Source organism: Notechis scutatus, chromosome 6 (assembly GCF_049901735.1).
Source record: "Notechis scutatus isolate UNSWTSFEM ecotype Mainland chromosome 6, rNotScu1.2, whole genome shotgun sequence".
Lineage (NCBI taxonomy): Eukaryota > Metazoa > Chordata > Lepidosauria > Squamata > Elapidae > Notechis > Notechis scutatus.
Genome location: NC_142014.1, coordinates 27,808,433 through 27,828,510, shown reverse-complemented (window position 1 = coordinate 27,828,510; position 20,078 = coordinate 27,808,433). Strand labels below are relative to the sequence as shown.

The 20,078-nt window shown below is 42.8% G+C and overlaps 1 protein-coding gene across 5 annotated transcripts in view; it reads left to right on the top strand.

The window, feature by feature from the left end:
• The first annotated feature begins 335 nt into the window (after positions 1–335).
• Positions 336–20,078, top strand: part of ATXN7L1 (ataxin 7 like 1) — a 74,399-nt gene continuing 54,656 nt past the window's right edge. For 3 of the 5 annotated variants that reach the window (XM_026677194.2, XM_087967790.1, XM_087967789.1), the window contains exons 1-2: positions 370–551; positions 1,597–1,668. In XM_026677194.2, coding sequence (XP_026532979.2) covers positions 461–551; positions 1,597–1,668 — 163 coding nt within the window. In that variant the 5' untranslated portion in view covers positions 370–460. Of the gene's footprint in view, positions 552–1,596; positions 1,669–20,078 lie in introns of all 5 variants that reach the window. The other 2 variants (XM_026677195.2, XM_026677197.2) reach the window with 2 other exon arrangements.

Below are 20,078 nucleotides of genomic sequence, written 5' to 3'. Positions count from 1 at the left end.
GGCGCCACCGCGCCTGCGCCTGCGCCGGCCGGGGCGCCTGCTCTGATAGGGAGCAGGGGCTGCCACTTTTCCCGGCGCCCCCCCTCCCGCTCCATCCCTCCCCTCCCCTCCAGCCCCCCCACCTCACCCTCCACCCCACCCCGCGTGGGCGGTGGCGGCGGGGAGGCGGCTTGAGGCGGCGGAACGTCCCGAGGATGACGTGCGGCGTCCTCGAATCCCGTGGCTGGCTGCTCGCGCGCTGGGGCCGCCGGAGGAGGAAGAAAACGGGCAAGGCGGCGCGAGCCTCGGGAGCCGCGCGGCGGCGGCGGCGGTGGCGGCGGCGGCGGGGGGGAGGGGAAGGAGGAGGAGGAGGCGGCTGAGGCGGCTGAGGAGGAGGAGGAAGAAGGAGCAGCTGCTGAGGAGGAGGAGGAGGAGCGGCGGTGCTTCTGCTGCTGCCGCCGCCGCCGCTGCTGCTGCTGCCATGGCGGCTCTGGAGCGGCCCGTGCCCAGCCCGGAGGCTTTCCTGGGCCAGCCCTGGGCCGCTTGGGTGCGGGAAGCCGCCCCCCCGCACAGTAAGCCCCCCCCCCCTCCTCCAACCGCCAGGCTGCCCCCCCCACACACTTGCCATGCGTCGGGAGGGGAGGGGGGAGTGGGAGGCTGCTGGCACGCCTCGCCCCCCTTGCCCGTCGCGGGGGCGGAGGGGCCGGGCTGACGGGGGTGGGGAGATTGAGGAGGGGGAGGAAAACATAGACACGGCTGTCGCCAAGCATGCCCCCCCAGCAGCGGGGGTGGGATGGGGAGGTGGTCGAGAGGATGCCCGTGCGGGGATGCAGGGAGAGGTGGGGAGGGAGGGAGTGGGGGTCTTTGGGGATGGGGCTGCTGGGTGGGGGCAGCCAGATCCCTTTGCTCTCCCTCCCTCTCTCTTTCTCTCTTTCATTCTCCCTCTCTGTTTCTTTCATTCACTCTCTCTTTCTCATTCTCTCTCTTTCATTCTCACTTTCCCATTCCCTCTCTCATTCTCTCACTTTCTTATTCTCTCTTTCATTCTCTTTCCCATTTCCTCTCATTCTCTCACTTTTCATTCTCTCTCTCTCTCTTCATTCTCTTCTTCCCTCTTTCATTCTCTCTCATTCTCTTTCCTCTCTCATTCTCTCATTCACTCTCTCATTCTCTCACTTTTTCATTCTCTTTTTCTCTCACTCTCTTTTCATTCTCTCCCTCCCTCTCTTTCTCTCTCATTCACTGTCTTTCTCATTCTCTTTCTCATTCCTCTCTCTCTGTCTCTCTTTCATTCTCTCTCATTCTCTCACTCTCATTCTCTCTTTCATTCTCTCTGTCTCTCTCTCTTTCATTCTCTCATTCTCTCCCTCCCTCCCTCCCACTCTTTCTCACTCTCTCTCTGTCGGTCTTATTCTTTCTCTCATTCTCATTCTCTCTCTCATTCTCTGTCTCTCTCATTCTCCCATTCTCTCTCTCTCATTCTCTCCTTCCCTCCCTTTCTCTCTCTGTGTCTCTCTTATTCTTTCTCTCATCTTCTCTCTCTCTCTCTTCCCCTCCCCAAGCTGGAGCCCCATGCAATCATTCTCTGATGGGCACTTTTCTCCCCCTCTCCCCCAGGTATTGACCTAGAAGACTCTGGGAAAGAGGGCAGCAGCAGCGGCCGAGAGGTGATGAGGCTTAGTAAAGAAGGTAAGGGGGGGCTAAGGGGACAGGAGCGGCCTCTTGCTCTTTTGGGGTGGGGGTTTGAAGGGTTTCTTCCCAAGCCAGACCCCTGCCTTAAAGCCACATGGATTGTTTGATAGATGTAACCCTAAAGAGAACCAGGCCACCTGTGTTAGTTTGGTCCTTTGTATGGCTAGCTCTCTTGCCCAGTGAGCATTTAACATGTCAGATATTGTCAGGTCCATGAGCAAAGTTGCTTCCTTCTGGTTGGCATCTTGTGTTTAATTTTGGACAAAGCTGTGTCCTTTTGTGGAAGGAAACAATCATTTGCCTCATTCTGAACCTGTTAGTTGTTTTGCTTCCATTACAGCTCCACCATCACAATAGCCTGTCCTTCGAGTTTTAGTTTTTCTGAAGGTAATCACCAGATTTTTGGAGCCACCTGCATTTCGGGAGCTTCCATTTTTCTAGCGATTGGAACTTCTGGTGGCAGGAAGGTACCTGTAGTGGTTATATAGAGTTAAACCTTGCAAACCTTGACTCATTGGTGAGTCCCTTGGATGTTCTTACAGAACCATCCATTGCTTGTGATGAAAAGAGCTATATTTGTGTGCTGAACATCCGGTATTCAGATCAGACGTGACTAGTCCTAACAAATAACCTTGGTAAAAGAGGCAACTTAGATTGCAGTCAGGATATACCGACAGGCTTGCTTTGCAATATGTTGTGTGGATGGCCTGTTGATATTAGTGACTCTGGACATTTTGATGCTGTCATCAACAAAGGCTGGACTTTTAGAATTAGGTGTAAAAAGTGGACATTACAGAAAGCATTCTGTGTATAAAAGGCTGGACAACACAGTATAGATCAGGGGTGTCCATCTTGGCAACTTTGTGGACTTCAACTCCCAGAATTCCCCAGTTAGCCATGTTGGGAGTTGAAGTCCATGGGTAATGTGGTTCACCGGCAGCCTGGCAGACGGCAGTGGAATCGGACTGTGGGAAAGACCGGGGATCAGTCTGGGAGTCTGGAAAGGACTCAGACGAGGGTCCTGCGTCCGATGCAGAAATGGGGCCAGGACTATCTGGGAGTGGGGTGCTGCCTCCAGAGCCTCCAGAGTCTGGCAGCAGCGAGGCAGAGGAACAAGGGGAGCCTGTTCCCAGTGCGCATGTGTGCAGAGCTGCTAGAAGGTGAGAGCAGCTGAGACAAAAGGGGTGACTCGGGAGTAAGGCTGGGAGGTGATTGCCCCTCCCATAAGGTATAAAGGTCAGGCAAAGATGACGAAACCTTTGCAGGAAGCAAAGTCGTTTGTTCGGTTCAGACTCATTCTTGAAGCTCTTTGTACTTCGGCTTTGTACTTTTTTTCCTAGTTCATTGGACACTTCTGTTATTGGCAGCACTTCACAGGAAAGTAAGGTGGGTGCTTATCTTGAGGGACTGTTTGAGATTCATTACCGGCTAGGAATGAAAACAGCATTCATTCCCATCATTGCAATAAAACAAGACTTGTTTTTAAAATAAGCGTGTGCATAATTACAGTCTCGGAAACCTTGGTCAGAACAGTGGGTCTTAAATTTGCTAAGGTTGGACACCCCTGTTGTAAACCATCATGCTGAGATGGTATCTCATCAACGTCAGAGCTGATCTTGTAGGAGAAAATACCTTATTTTGTTAGGCTCATTTAGACATCACTCCTCCATCTCTTTTGGGCCTCTGCTTTTTGTGGTTGTGAACAAATGCCTGCTGTTGTGTTGTGCAAGGCCATCATAAGCATGTCTGCTCAAAATTAATTCTCATAGGATTCAGTGTCAACTGACTTGTATTCTAGTTTAGCATTGACTTGCAAGTGGGCCTTACGGATACTAGTAGAATTGCTAACTAAACGTTACGATACAGGCACTCCTTGACTTGTGACCACAATTGAGTCCAAAACTGCTAAGTGAGACATTTGTTCAGTTTTGCCCCATTTTATGACCTTAAGTATGGTCATAAGTGTGAAAAAATGATCTTTTTTCAGTGGTAATCCTTGACTTACAACAGTTCTTTTAGTGATTGTTCAATGTTACTTACGGTTGTAAGTCAAGGACTACCTATCCTGTAGGCAGAAATATACCCAGAAATTTAGCTCCATGTTTATGACTAGAAGTATCTTGATCTTCCACGGCCTAAACTAACTCACATATGGGAAGCAGTACTAATGGGCTGTATTTCTCGTCCCTCTGACGTTAACCATGTTGTGATAAACTCAGTTTCTCTAAGGCTGGGTTTTTATTCGTTGTGTTGGGTACCACAGCTTCTCCAAGTTGTTCTACAAGCAGAGTACTTTCTTCTCTAAAGAATATTGATAAAATGTAAATATTTTGAGGATGTATGGCTTGCTTGTTTGCTACTTAGATTAATTTGTGCTCTCTTCCTGCAAATACAGGTAGGCCTCTTTGAGTGAGAGTTAGAAGTTATAACCGCACGGAAGGAAGTGACTTGTGACTGTGTTTCACATTTATGACCGTTGTAGCATCTCTATGGTCACATGATCAAAATTCAGACGCTTGGGCCCTGACTCACATTTATGACGGCTGCAGCATCCCGGGGTCACATGATCCCCTTTTGCGACCTTCAGACAAGCAAAAGTCAATGGGGAAGCCAGATTCACTTAAAAACTGTGGTGAGACAGGTCGTTAAAATGGGGCATAACTCCCTTAACAGCTTGTCTCGCTTAGCAACAGAAATTTTGGTCCCAGTTGTGGTCGTAAGTTGAGGCCTATCTGTATAAAGGATGCTGAAAAAGTTCAAGGCATTTTTGTATTGCTTGGTAAGGGTTTTGAAGAGATGATTTCATAAGGGCGATGACATTTTGCAAAATGACCCCCCTCAAAGATTTGGATGACTGCTTAGAAGGTTTTTACAAGTTGCTGGTATGTGCAGATGACACTTTGGTATAGTTGCTGCAGAGAGACTTACGTGCACACGTATGTGAAAATGACGGGGGGGGGGGATAAAAACCTCAAAGCAATGGCAGGGAACTAACATCTGGAAGCCTGGGTGTCTCAGAGCATGAGGAAGGGTGCAGTGCTGGTGCCAATGTGCTTAACAAAGTGCAACTTGGCAAAATTTGCCTAGCCGTGCTGCTGAGTAGCCCTTTAAGTAATGTATTTAATTATGAATTTTTAGTGCAGCCGAGAAAACCCAAACCCTCAAATGAAGTCCCTGGAAAAAAAGGCTGAACGTGGCATTGATTAGAAATCACGCTGTCCATTTTCAACCGGATATACAATTTTTCTACTCTGGAACTTGGAACAACGTGCTTTAAGGCGTAAAACGGGAGAGGGAGAAAGTTAAAAATACCATTTTATACCTCTTACCCCACCACAATCAGACCAGTTATAGTACAATTGGAATAGATTGTATTTCTAGAATATTTTGATACGCTTTCAAAAAAGATACTTGCTTCTTTGTACACAGTATATATCTAGAGGCTTTTGAATGATTTTTAGAGAGTTCTAACTGCAGCATATCTCAGTAATTTGGATTTGAATTAGGATTTAATTCTTCCCCTCTATAGATTGAAAATATTGTGCAACTTTGCTATGACAACCCATTAGGCCATAAAGTACTGAGCTACCTTTACCGTAATGTGTTTTGCAAACCTATGTGGTTAGTTTACAATTTGGTGCTCTGTTGTGTTGGCCCTGAATATTGGGGATTGTTGATTAGACCATAGTTAAATTAATCATAGATCAGTGGGTCATTTTTAGTATACAGGTAGTCCTCAACTTACAACAGCTCATTTAGTAATTGTTTGAAGTTATAACACTGAAAAAAGTGACTTATGACCATTTTTCACACTTACCAACCCATTGTGGCATTCCCCTATGGTCACATGATCAAAATTCAGATGCTTGGCAACTCGTTCATATTTACGACCATTGCAGTGTCATATGGGTCATGTGATCCTCTTTTGCAACCACCTCTTAAGTAAAGTCAACGGGAAAGCCAAGGTTCATTTAACAACCATGTTACTAGCTTAACAGCTGCTGCAGTGATTCACTTAACAAATGTGTCAAGAAAGGTCACAAAATGGGGCAAAAATCTCTTAACAAATGTCTCCCTCAGCCACAGACATTTTGGGCTCAATTATGGTGGTAAGTTGAGGACTGCCTGTAATGTTGACATTTAAAACTTGTGTGTGTGGGAGAAATGGTGTACATGTTCCCAGTTATTTTAGTGCAGTTGTAGCTTCAAATAATTACTAGAATAATAGTTGTGGGTTGAGAAGTACCTGATACATTATTATTACCTCACGGTGATACCCTGTTTCTCCAACAATACGGCCTCCCCCAATAGGAAGTCCCAGCATGTTTTATAGGCATGAAATGAAATTAAGCCCCTCCCCCCAAATTAAGGCCTATATTAAAACATGCAAAATGGGGGGAATGGTGGGGGTGGGGGCTTGCCATTAGGAAGTACTTTTGTTGCACACTCGGATATGGTGCTGCCTGCGTTGACCCCGATACGAAGTGCCCCACCAACGCCAAGGTCAACATCCAAGCCATTGCCGCCCTCCCGAAGATGCAAGGGGGGCGGGAATTAAGTCACCCCCGAAAAGATGGCCTAGCCATTTTTTCGGGGCTCAAAAAAAAATAAGACCCGGCCTTATATGAGAAACACGGTAGATAGAATACAGAGGATAGTGCAAGGAATGAAAATTTCAAAATCTCGTGTAATAGCCTACTATTGATTATATTTTGGAGTTCATGTGGAGAAGAAGTTGCATACAATGCTATTTCACGTTATTAAATATTAAATATCGTGAATAGTAGGAAGAAAATCAAAGTTGACCAGCTTCATACAAAATACAAAGCGGTTGTCTGGTTCTGGCTTAGAAAGTCGTATAAATGTAGCTCTTGTGATTTGAAAAATGTATTTTATATCTTTGTATACAATATGTACTTACCTCATTATAAACTGAAGATGAATTAACTAGCTGGCTAACCTCAACCAGCCTTTACTTGAATTATAGGTGACATTTGTGTTGAGTAAGGGGGGTACATCATGGGGCTTTTCAGAAAAAAGATTTTAGGTTTCAAACATTAACTGCCACATCCCTCAAAAAAATCAAATTGTGGTAAGTTTTATATTACATTGTTAACTTTGAGCCAAACAAATGAGGTTTTCGTATAAGTATCTAGGCTTATTTAAATTCTCTTGTGGCCATTTCTCTGGGATAATCCAGCTGTTTCCCGACTAAGAAATGTGTAGTTAGAGTGGTAGACTTCCAATATATTTTTTAAATTGAAAATCCAAAGTTTGAATGCTGTGCCTGTTAGTAGAGGCATTGATCTTGACACATCTCTAAATGTGACTGATAAAGTAAGGAAATCATTTGTACTAATTTGGACTGTGAGTTAGGTAACATGAAATAGCATTTTAAATATTACATATTTCTGAAACTTTCCCTTCCCATCCCTTCCCATGAGCTCTTTCTTTGAAATGATAAGTAATGAGAAAGTGTGACAGGTCCAAAGAATGGATTTGAATCTCAGTATCCGAACGTGCTCCGCCACACTGATTTTCTGTCTGGCTAATATGAGGGCTTGCAAAATGACAGTAAGTGCTTTTTTAAATAACTTATTTTCCAAAGTAAGGTGGAAAAAGTAAAAAGAGACACCTGGTATTTAACGGTTTATAAATGGCTGTCCTTTAACTTAAACTCCTTAGATTTGATAGATTTTATGCTAGTCCTTTGTAATCCGTAGAATTTGACATAAGGAGGACAGTTGGCTACAGGATTGCAACTCAGTTGCACAAACTTTGATGGAAAAAGCAAGGAAAACAATTTTTGAGATCCTTTTATTTGTCTGATAAAAAAGGAGGAAGTCCTACCTGCCTATCTGAGTGCAATCAATCATTTTTAAAAATTATGAAAATTGTTCCCAGCTCCCGCTGCTATATTTACAGTTTAACTTGTGGGCTTTTCCCCCTAGGGGACAAACGCAGTTAACAGAAAAAATGAAATATATCTGGATAATATTAAATACACCAGGAACGTATTGAATGTATTAAGTGTATGGAAGCTTTTAATAATCAGAGTTTAGCACATAGACTGGATCTATACTGAGTGAATGCCATCCATCATTCAGCATTGCTGTCTTTAGGTACAGTGTGTTTCAATGGGTGTTCCCTTTAGCCAAATGTATGCATAATGGAGAGTTGGATTCAGTGGTAATCCATATATATAAAAGCGCAATACCCCTTGTGCATCATCATAAAATCTCCAGAACCGTAAAGCCTACAAACTTGAAATTTGGCACGTATGTTCCTCTTGGCTTCTAGGAAAGAAAGGATTTTTCCAAATGACCATCAGAGCATTAGTATTCCCTATATTATTATTATTAACATGCTCTGATGCTAAGGAGTTCTACTCCCCCTCCCAACCTGAAAAGAAACCTGTTCCAAATGCAAAACACAATCAGAGGAGAGGAGTTTCAGTTTCACAGCACCAAGCAGCTTTAGTACAGAACAGTTGACCTAAGCCACGCCCAGGCTCCTTGCTGTCTCCTAGCTCCCACAGCAAATACTGTTTCAGTATCCAGACAGCCCTCACCTCTCTCATACCCTGACAGGATGCTAGCCAGATGAATACCGATGGATGTTGGGAGGCAGAGGCAGATTTCCCCCCCTTATTTTCCTCCCAAAAAACTAAGCCCGATCACATAGTTTTGTAGCGAAGCACGGGTATCGAGCTAGCCTATAAATAAGGCCAAGTATTATTCTCAAACATGACCTGATGGCCACATACCAAGACTATAAAGTCTCCTCGGATTCAAGCTTGATTTCTAGTGACTTGTGAGTGGCAAGATGAAAATGGTGTCCTAACAAACTTTCTCCAGGGTATTTTTTTTTTAGTTTTATATCCTTTTATATCCTTTAGTTTTATATCCCACTTTGTGATGCTGTTTTATCCAAATTTAAGCCCTGCTGATCTTGTTTACCTTTTTATATTCCAGTGCAGAGCTCAGACAAAACCACTCATGTAGGATGTTTATAAGACACAGGAGTATGTCTCTTACAAACACAGGAGAAGCTTCATGTTGGGAGTATGGAAAGTTTACTTCAGTAAAGGAGATTGTTTGTAGCTCAGGGTTGAGACGAGACATCCTTGGTGCTTTCACAGCTTGGTGGTTTTCTTGCAGACGTTTCGTTACCATACTAGGCACCGTCATCAGTGCAGTGATGGTATTACCAAGTTTGGATAATTAAATGTCTCCCAAGAAACCAACCAAGCTCAGAGAGCACCAAGGACCCCTCAAAGTTTATTTCAATCAAACACAACTTGATAGACATATCTGTATAGTTATTTCAGAAATGATACAGAAGCTATTTGCCACAGCCTTCTTCCAGGACGTTTTTGCATTTCCTGGTCTTAGTCTATGACTCTGGTGGTCTCCCAAAACCTCAAATTACAACCATTCATTTAGTGACCATTTGAAGTTAGAAAGGTGCTGGGAAAGTGACCGGGGACCATTTTTCACCCAGCTGTCCCCCCGGTCACATGGTCAGAATTGAGACGGCTTGTCTCTATGACAGTTGCAGGGTCCCAGGATCATGCAAATCACATTTTGCAACCCTTCTGACAAGCCAGGTCAACAGGGAAACCAGATTCAGGCAACAGCTGTGTTACTGATTTAACGACGGCAGTGATTCATTTAACAAACTATAGCAAGGAAGGCCGTGAAATGGAGCAAAAAATCCACTTTAACCAATGTCTCATTTAGAAACAGGAATTTTGGGCTCAATCGTGGCCATAAGTCGAGGATTACCTATATGATGGTTTCCATAGACCAGGGGTGTCAAACTGGACTTCTTTGAGGGCCGGATCACCACTGTAGTTTTCTTCCTTGGGCCGGCCAGCTGGTGGGGAGATGGGACGGATGCCTCCTGCAGCACTCTGTTGGCCCCCCTGTGCCCCGTTTTTGGCCTGGACAGCTCCTGCAACACTTTGCTGGCCAAAACGAGGCATGGGGGGGGGGGCTGCATTCGCCCTCTGCACCCATTTTGGCTGCCAGAAGCACCGCGGGCCAGATTTAAACACTCTGTGGGCCACATCTGGCCTCATGGGCTTTGCGTTTGACACCCCTGCCATAGATTGTAGGAAAACACCGTTTCATCTCTTTGCATTTGGAATTCTGCTTTAATAGTATCAAAGCCAAAGATTATTCATATTTCAGGTGAAATGACTTAATACCCCTCTTAATTATCGAAGGTTGCCCGTTATTACGCTGTGCTCTCCTCCGGCACTCAACAAAGCTATTAAGACAATTTATTATTTCTGATTGTCTTTTTTCTCTGCATTATTGGTAACTCCTGGATTCTTCTGAGCAATTTTTTTGGGTGAACCTCTGCTGATTATTTCATTGCAGTGGAAGGACAAGGAACCTCTGTTGGTTCGCAGGTGAATCTAAATATAAATTTACCCAAGTAAGAACATTCACTCCACAATTTTAATTGTTCGGTCCATTTTTATTGTACTTCTTATACATGTGGCATATTTTCTGGCTGAGAAGTAAATTGCTCACTTCGGAAATAGCTCATCAGTGTTTATACCCTTTCTTTTGCTAAACCAATAAAGTTAATTTTTCCTCCCTCTTTCAGGAAATAGTTAAGACTCACTTGTGGCTGCTAATTGCATAGCTTGTTCAGTTCTTAAGTGGTCGCCAAACGTTCTAGGTGGCAATTTGCAGTAGATTCAAAAAGCAGGAGGCCTCCACATGCAGGTAGTCCTCAATGTACAACCCCAGTCGATCCCAACTCATTGAGCTAAGTGTGGCGGTTGTTAAGTGAGATTTGTCCCATTTTACAGCCTTTCTTGCCAGAGTCGTTAAGTGAATCACTGCAGTTAAATTAGTCACACGGTTGTTGAGTGAATCTGGCTTCCCTGTTGACTTTTGCTTGTGAGAAGGTTGCAAAAAGGGATCACGTGACCCCAGGACGCTGCAACCGTCATAAATATGAGTTAGTTGCCCAAGCATCTGAATTTGGATCACTGCAATGGACGTAAGTGTAAAAAATGGTCACAATTCACTTTTTTTTTTTTCAGTTGAGAATGAAATGTTATAAAAGCCGGCGGGTTTTTTTTTCCCTGCCTCTTTATCACAGTGTATTAGGAAAAAACAATATGAATGAATATATGAATAAATGAAGGAATGAATGATTTATTTTCCCCTTCTCTGTTCTCGATCTTCTTCAGATAACAGATAATCAGAGTTGGAAGAGACTTTGTAGGTCATCTAGTCCAACCCCCCGCCCAAGCAGGAGGCTCTACACCATTTCTGACAGATGGCAGTCTAGTCTCTTCTTGAAAGTCTCAAGTGATGGTGCTCCCACAACTTCCGAAGGCGACTTCTGTTCCATGGGTTGATTGTTCTCACTGTCAGAAATTTTCTCCTTATTTCTAGGGTGAATCTCTCCTTGTTCAGTTTCCATCCATTATTCCTTGTCTGGCCTTCAGGTGCTTTGGGAAATAGCTTGAGCCCCTCCTCTCTGTGGCAGCCCCTCAAATATTGGAAGACTGCTATCCTGTTTCCCCTGGTTCTTCTCTTCACTAGACTAGCCAGGCCCAGTTCCTGTAACCTTTCTTTATATGTTTTAGTCTCCAATCCCCTCATCATCCTGGTTGCTCTTTCTGTACTTTTTCTCGAGTCTCAACATCTTTTTTATAATGTGGTGAACAAAACTGGATGCAGTACTCTTAAGTGTGGTCTTCCTAAGGCTTTATAGAGTGGTATTAGTACCTCCCTTGATCTTGATTGTATCCCTCTGTTAATGCAATTTAGGATGAATTTTTGGCTGCTGCTGCAAACGGTTGGCTCCTATTTAGCTGGTTGTCCACTAAGACTCCAAGAACCCTCTCACAATTACTTCTATTGAGCCTGGTTTCACCCAGTCTATATGTGTACTTTGGGTTTTTCTTGCCTAAGTATATGACTTTACTTCTCTCTACATTGAATTTCATTTTGTTAGATATGGCCCAGTTTTCTAGTCTGTCAAGATCCATCTGGATCTTGAGCCTATCTTCTTGGGTGTTAGCTATTCCTGCCAGCTTAGTATCATCTGCAAATTTGGTAAGTTCCTCTTCTGTTCCCTCATTCACAAACTGACTGTGGGGGCTCAAGTGTTGATAAAACTGTAGTTACAGTAGGAATACCAGGATACAAACGGTTGCGGATTTCTTCTTTATTTTTCCAAATAATATAAAGAGGACTCTGAGGCTACAGAAAATGATCACCCCTAAGGAAAATTTTGCTTTTTACCATTGTTGTAAAGAAAGAATTGGTGGTTGGTTGGACAGCAGATTTCATTTTATTCCAATTTTGGGGGGTCATTTTGCTTTGCTTGAAGAGTTGTCTGTTCTGCTGACAGCCCGAGATGGCTTCTCAGTTTTTAAAGAGGGACTTAAAGGAAGAACAGCCACAGTCCTTTTGATATGTGAGCCAATTAATAATGAAGTAAACATTTGAAGAAATGGAAGGTGGGGGGGAAATTATTTGAAAAACATGTTCTTCCCTATGTATCTCTGTTCCAGGGTGAGTTTGAAACCAATTTGGTGGTGGTGCTTTTAATTTGGTTAAATCACTTACAGGACGGGTTATTAAAAGTAACATTTTAAGTTCCGCGAGAATAAGCTGGGGAAATGTAGTGATTTTGAAATAGCTTACTCAACTGTAAAAATTAATAATAGCCTTTCTTTGCTTTGATTCTCCAGATGCCACAAGGGCAAATTAGCAGCAATAAAACACAAAACGAGCAAGGAAACAGTACGGAAGTTTAAGCTATTTTTACGTTTTGAAAATTTAGGGCAATAAGGTTTTGATTTTATGCACTAATACTTTTAATGTGGTAGCTGTGTACCATGGGTCTTAGTTTATAGTGCATGAGGAGAGAGCAAGGCGGGTGGGTGGGAGTAGACATTGTGGCAAAAAAAATACATAAATTCCATTTTGCAGCTACTAAGATTGTTGGACGAGCAAGTACAAAAACAGCCAGGGAAGTGATTGAAGCCTGGGAAACAGGGCCCTTTCGTCGGTCAACAGGTGTGCTGATTTACCCCCCAGCTTATCATGTATTAAGGGGGCAAAGGTTTGGCAGCACAAGGAAACAATAGCCAGCGATGTAATCGCCAGCCATCAATTCCCCAATCTACATCTAAAAAGCTGCACACAACAGGCACCCTATAAATACAGATAGTCCTTGACTTACAACAGTTTGTTTAGTGCCTGTTCAAAGTTACAACAGCAGCACTGAAAAATGTGTCTTATGACCATTTTTCCCACTTAAACAACCTTTGCAGCATCCCCATGATCATGTGATCAAAATTCAGATGCTTGACAAGTGGTTCATATTTATGACCTTTCGAGTCTCCCAGGATCACGCGATGTCCTTTTTGCGACTTTCTGACAAAGCAAAGTCAGCGGGGAAGACAGATTCACTTCACAGTCGGGCTACTGATTTATCAACTGCAGTGATTCACTTAACAACTGTAGCAAGGAAGGTTGTAAAATGGGGCAAAACTCGCTTAACAGATGTCTCGCTTAACAGCCTAAATTTTGGACTCGGTTGTGGTCGTAACTCGACCACCTGTACCCCACACAGAATAGCCCTGAGCACACGCTCTGGTAGAGAGGAGTTCCCCAAAGGTGGGCTCCAGCACGAGTCTGAAAGCTTGGAAGACACAACCTCTGGTCCCAGTGACCGGCCCAGATTGGATCCTGTAAAAATTATTGACTTACGACCATTCATTTTAGTGACTGTTTGAAATTACAACTACACTGAAGAAAGTCACTTACGACTGGTCCTTGCAAGTTATGATTGTCGCAGTATGCGCGATCCTAACTTGGGTGCTTGGCAATTGGCATGTATTTATGGTGTGATCAGCTGGGATGGCTGATGCTTTAAAAAAATGACAACTGGCTTCACTTGTCCACTGTGTCAGATGTTTGTGCTCCCGAATTCATAAGTTAATACTCGGTTTCATAGAAATGAATAAAACTAGATTATTTAAGGATTTCTTTGGAAGATTAGCACCGATACCATCAAGGGAGGACTAAGAAGGCAAAGTTTTCCTCTGTCCATTGGTGTCTGACTCTAGGGCACGATGCTTATCTCCGTTTTTTGGGCGAGAGAGCCAGCGTTGTCCAAAGACAATTTCCGTGGTCGTGTGGCCAGCATGACTATCTGCTAAAGGCTCACCTGTTCCCTTCCCACTGAAGTGATACCTATTTATCTACTCGCATTTGCATGCTTTCAAACTGCTAGGTGGGCAGGAGTTGAGGCAAGGATGGGAACTTACCCGTTGCATGGCACTCAGGTCTCGAACTTGGGCTGTCAGCTCTCCAGGCGACAAGCCCAGCGTCCTAACCCCTGAGCCATCGCACTTCTGGTCTAAGAAGATATAAAGGTAATCTTTGAGTTATGACCACAATTGAGCCCACAATTTATGTTGCTAAGTGAGAAATTTGTTAAGTGGGTTTTGCCCCGTTTTATGATTTTTCTTGCCACATTTGTTTAGTTAATCACTTCATTTGTTAAATTAGTAACACCGTTGTTAAGTGAATCTGGCTTCCCCCAATAACTTTACTTGTCAGAAGGTCACAATAGGGGATCACATGAACAGGACACTGCAACCATCGTAAATATGAACCAGTTGTCAAGCATCTGAATGTAAATCACATGACCATGGGGATGGTGAAATGGTCATAAGAAGGAAAAATGGTTATGTCACTTTTTTCAGTGCTGTTGTAACTTTGAATATCACTAAATGAACTGTCGTAAGTCAAGGACTACTTGTATAGCCTATTTTGATCTGAGATCATCCTGGGGTTCTCTAACAGATCAACTTTTTTATATATATATTTGATTCTCTGTGTACTTTAGGATTATTAAAAAGGTAACATAATGTAGTGAGATAGTAAATGTGAAGCCATCCTAAATATGATTGTTTACCATTTGAATAATTATTTTGGAGGTTGTGGAAAAGATAGGCAGAAGCTTGTGATGATTTTATATATGGGAACTATTATTATTTTTTGCTTATACGCTATAATTTTCCTCTTCTGGATGAGTTTTCCAAGTCGGTCTCCCCATGTTGATAAAGTGATCCTATTAGTCTGAAAATGGATGTGCTTCCCTCAGGCTATTTGTATAGCAAAGTTATACAGCACAGAATACATTTCACTATTTCTTCACAGTGGCTGGGATTGTATTGTGATTTCATTTGTTTTTGTTTTTTTTAAGAATTGAATTTGTACCGTGTTTCCCCAAAAATAAGACCCTGTCTTACAATTTTTTGCCACAAAAAAAGGCACCAGGTCTAATTTTCAGGGGATGTCATCCACTGACTAACCTCACTTGCACGTGTCGCCGCGGGCCTCCTTTTCACTGTCAGAGGCCTTCAGGAATGTCTTCTTCTGTGGCCAGTAAGGCTTTCCTGAGGGCCTCTGCAGCCGATAACAGAGCTCTGGATCGATCCAGAGCTTTGTTATCAGTTACAGAGGCCTTCAGGAAAGCCTTGCCAGCCTTGCCAGCTGCAGAAGAAATGGGCCAGCAAGGTAGGTGTCTGGGTGTGCGAGGCCTGGCTACAACTGTCCAATGGTAAGTAGTAGGGCAGCTCCACCCACCTCTCATCCCCACCCTAGCTTAATTTTAACCCATGCACTCTAGATCCTGAGTGGGCGGGATCTTAATTAGGACTTATTTTGAGGGTAGGGCTCATATTGGGCACGTGTAAAAAATCAAACTAGGACTTACTTTCAGGGTAGGTCGTATTTTCAGGGAAATGGGGTATATTGTTGAAGGAGTGATAGGAACAGATTTTCTGTCTACAGACTGTTTGTATTTTTAGAACCAGGTATCTGTACTCATACAAAGTTTGACAGTCTTTTCCCTTAGCTCAGTCCCCCTCCTCTTAATTATTTTTCCTAAAGGAAAATCTCGGAAAAATGCTTTCCCCCTCTTGAGCTGTCTTTTGTTTTTCTTTCTAAACCTGATAGGCTTGGGAAAAGCATTTTACTAATCTAATTTTGGAGCCACCTAGATCTTAAGTAAGTCATGGCTTAAACCTACTGTGTACAGGTGAGATTGCTTTATTTAAGGTATAGGATGAACAATATACCACAGGGTATATGTAACCTGTATTGTAGAAAAGTACTTGACTTATAACCTTTTATTTTGTGATCGAAGTTGCAAGTGACTCATGACTGGGTTTTCACACTTACGACTGATTGCTGCTCCATCATCATCATCATTATCATCATCACTTGATCAAAATTCAAATGCTTGGCAAGTAGTTCGTATTTATGACGGTTGCAGTGTCCTGGGGTCATGTGATCTCTTTTTGCGACCTGACAAGCAAAGTTGACATTGCAACCTTGTTACTAACTTAACTGTGGCAAGAAAGGTCATAGAATGAGGGGAAACTCAGTTAAGAACCATCTCACTTAGCAACAGAAACGTTGGGCTCAATTGTGGCTGTAAGTTGAGGACTACCTCTAATGTCTTCCAATCCTTAATATTTGTTCTGCTGTACAGGCAGTAGATTGTCTTTCTCTTCCACGGAGAATTAATTTCCAGGATTATAATGAAAATTATAGTGCTATTTGTCTTTGGGATTTCTTAGCCTCTGATAATTTTTCCTTTTAACTGAAGACTTTGGATGAAAATTTTGAATGAAGCCAACCTGATACTTGTACATCTTGTTAGCTTCTTATCTGGCTAAAACGGAAAATGTTCACAATCTTATTTAGGTTTAGTTTTGATTTTCCTTTTTCGTTTCAGCTAATAGTAGGTTGGACCATCTCTCTGTGTGAAACTCTCGAATAAAAACAAACACAACATACAGCTGGATTTGTTCTGGGCCTTTTAATTAATCCTTTTATTATTAGGGAATGTATAATGTATGGAATTATAAAGGTTTTGGAAGGAAGGGAGAGCTTTTACTAGTTCTTTGTCGTCCTTCGGGATCAATTATGATCCCAAAGGCATGGAGCGCTTATGATTGAATTTTGCCTCGCAAAGCAAGGCAAGTTTTATTGTAGGAAATCTATACTTTAATTGCAATTTATCCAGAAATTTTTAATTGTGCTTTGCCTCTTTGCCAGCCCTGTGAGCTTTAAAATGTAATGATATTTAGAGTTTGGCCTTTATCAGTGTAGTTTCTTTAGTAGGGATGAGATGATAGCAGTCTTCCAATATTTGAGGAGTTGCCACAAAGAAGAGGGAGTCCAGCTATTCTCCAAAGCTCCTGAAGGCAGGAGAAGAAACCATGGGTGGAAACTAATCAAGGAGAGAAGCAACTTGGAACCGAGGAGAAATTTCCTGACAGAACAAGTGGAACAACTTACCTCCAGAAGTTGTGGATGCTCCAACACTGGAAGTATTTAAGAAGACTGGACAACCATTTGTCTAAAATGGTGTAGGGCTTCCTGTCTCAGCAGGGGGTTGGACTAGAAGACCTCTAAGGTCCCTTCCAACTCTGTTATTCTGTTAGTAGTTAGATTTCTTTGTAGCAGTTTTACATTACATATAATATATGTGTATACATAATATATATGTGTGTATGTATACACACACGTATGTGTGTCTATACACATACACACATCATCTGAAATCTAGTAGGCATTAAAAATCTGGGTGCAAGCACAGTTTGTAAAATGTTTTGCAAGCATTCTTGCCTGAGTTGGGTCAGTATGCTGCTTGTAACTAACAGCCTGCCATCTTTATTATTTCACACTAGTCTGCCCTATTTCTTTTGTTTCACAAAGTAACCACGAAACCAAGTTCTGGACCACGGCAATTTAACCCTGTGGCCTCTTTGTTTTCTTCCTTCTCAACCAAAACGGTTTCTGTACTTTTCATAGAAACAAAAGCCTTTGGTTGATCATCATCAAAGGGTGGCGCAAGACAGCTATACATCAATGCTCTTCTTTCATGTTAACTTTAAAATAGCTTGGGGACCTGGCCCAGCTTGGACCCACATCTCTACCGTCTACTAATAGCTTTCGGTAGTTGGTCAACTCTATTTAATATAGTAAACAAACTGCTTTCTCTATTGGTGGTAAACATGGAGTTTCCACCCACTGTTGATTAAGGGTAGGGGTGTCAAACTCCGAAGCAGCCCGTGGGGTGCTTAAATCTGGCCCATGGAACCGACCTGGAAATATCAAAAAAGTGGCCAGCCAAAAAATGGGTCGCCGGGTGGGGCGTGTGCGGCTCCCCCATGACCTGTTTTTGGCCTCCAGGGCCTCCTGCGGCACTCTGCCGTCCGGAAACAGGTTGCATGGAGGCCCTGCGTGGCCCCCACACGGCTTGTTTTTGGCCTCCCCAGCTTCCTGCACAACCTGTTTTGGCCAGCAGAGTGCTGCAGGAAACCGTCCATCCTGTCTTCCCCCCGGCCGGTCCATGGAGGACAACTACAGTGGTGATGCAGCTCTCCAAGAAATCCAGTTTGACACCCCCCCACCCCACCCCGATTAAGGGTCTTATTCCACAGTGTTTTGCACCAACTGTGGCATCACAATAGTTCCTGTCATTTCTCAGTCTGGTGCTGCTAGGGAACATGTCTTTCACCATTCCCTTCATGTCATTATATTAAAAGTGATTTTATTTTTAGAGTAAAAGGGAGATCAGCAAACAATATGAACATTACGAATTATATGGAGGTAACGTTATGGTAGAACTATTGCTTCTTGGTTCGCGCCGTACAGGGATAAACATGAAATATATCTATACATTTCCAAATGAAAGGCAAACTTAAATAAGATTTGCTTCCAAGTATGTGTCTTAAGAGTTCGTTTTTCCATCGGAGCGACCGTTGCTTTTGTTCTTAGAAACGGAAGATTTTATGAGATTAGCACGGAACAAAAACCTTTGACGAGCAAACAACTTTTGTTTGTCATTGTGGTTTCATTGAATAAAATGTCAGCAAACTTAGCAGGTCTGTTTATTTATTGCCTCGTTGGCTTCCTTGCTTAATCAGATTTCCTTGCTCTACACAAAGTGCTCTCTGGCTGTGAAATGTGCAACCTGTTGACTGAACATCTTGCTCTGTGGAAGGACCATTTTACATGTGGCGTTTCCTTGAGCATCTGCGCACGTGTGACAAGCACATACCCATTGGCAAATGCTATCTATGCAGATCTGCCTTGGGAGAATTCTTGAATGACTACAACACACTGTTGAGTGTGTATGGAGCGGGAAGATTGGCTTGGTTGTGTGTCCGCCTCATTTTCGGTTTTGCATGATTGCTGTTCCTAACTTTTGTTCTGTTTTTCCTTCTTGGTTTATGGGAAAGCAATTTACATACCTTGGCACCATTGCCAAGGAAGTTAATAGCTTTGCTAAGGGATGTTCTTAATGACTTGATGTCGTTCAGTTGCTGTTATTGCCACCTGCTTTAGTGAAGTGTTTTTGACAAATAATTCATTGGACCTTCCATGTTGATTTTCATCTGTAGGGTACATTTTTATCTGCAGGTGTGGCCCCAAAGAAATGCTAGCTGTTTTTCTGCTTACCACCACAGCATTTAATGGGTTATCATTGATAATTCCGCAATGTTTGCTTATTTCTAATTTCCAGTTCTGTTCACTGAAACACTCAACCGGCCTAATATTTACTTCGGTGGATGAACATAGGTTTACTCTCCAGATTAATGAATCTTCAGGGCCAGCCTACCACATTTCAGATGTTTTTGGATTTCTTTGTTCTGGAGACATAATGTCATTCTGCAGCCACAGAAGCATGAAAAATCAAACAATTAAATTGTTGTTTTTCCATTGATCATTTCCCCCATACGGTGGTAGTGAAGGTAGGATGCGTTCAGGAGAAAGTATGGAATTTCTTCAGGAGTTTTTTGCTTGGTTCATAAAATTGTAGAATTATGAAGTTAGAGATTCCATGGATTGTGTAGTCCCTCCTCTTACAATGAGCAGAGAAAAATGGTTAAACTCATCTTTCAGTTTTGATTGTCTCTTCTTAAGACCTTCCAGAGGTATATCTTCATTACTGGATTGTTCCATTGTTCTATCAACTGTTAAGTTTTTTTCTGTTATTTAAGCAAAATCCAGGTAGCCTGCAATATTTTCTGGTCTAATTTTGGTGACAAAGAAAAATAGTTCCTGACTATTTTAGGGTACCCATTGGTCTACCTCAAAATTAGTATTATATCTCCCTTCACTTTTCTTTTCTCCAGGTTGAACATCCCACTTTCCTTCAACCTATTTTCATAGGGCCTCCCCTTAAATCCCTGTGTCTTCTTTGTCCCTTCTGGTGCCCAGAATCATACGCCATGTTCTAGATACAACCTCAGTACCACACAATAGAACAAAAAAAGTACTTCACATGTCTTAGATTCGTTGCTTTTTCTAATGCAACCCTAGAGCGCATCAACT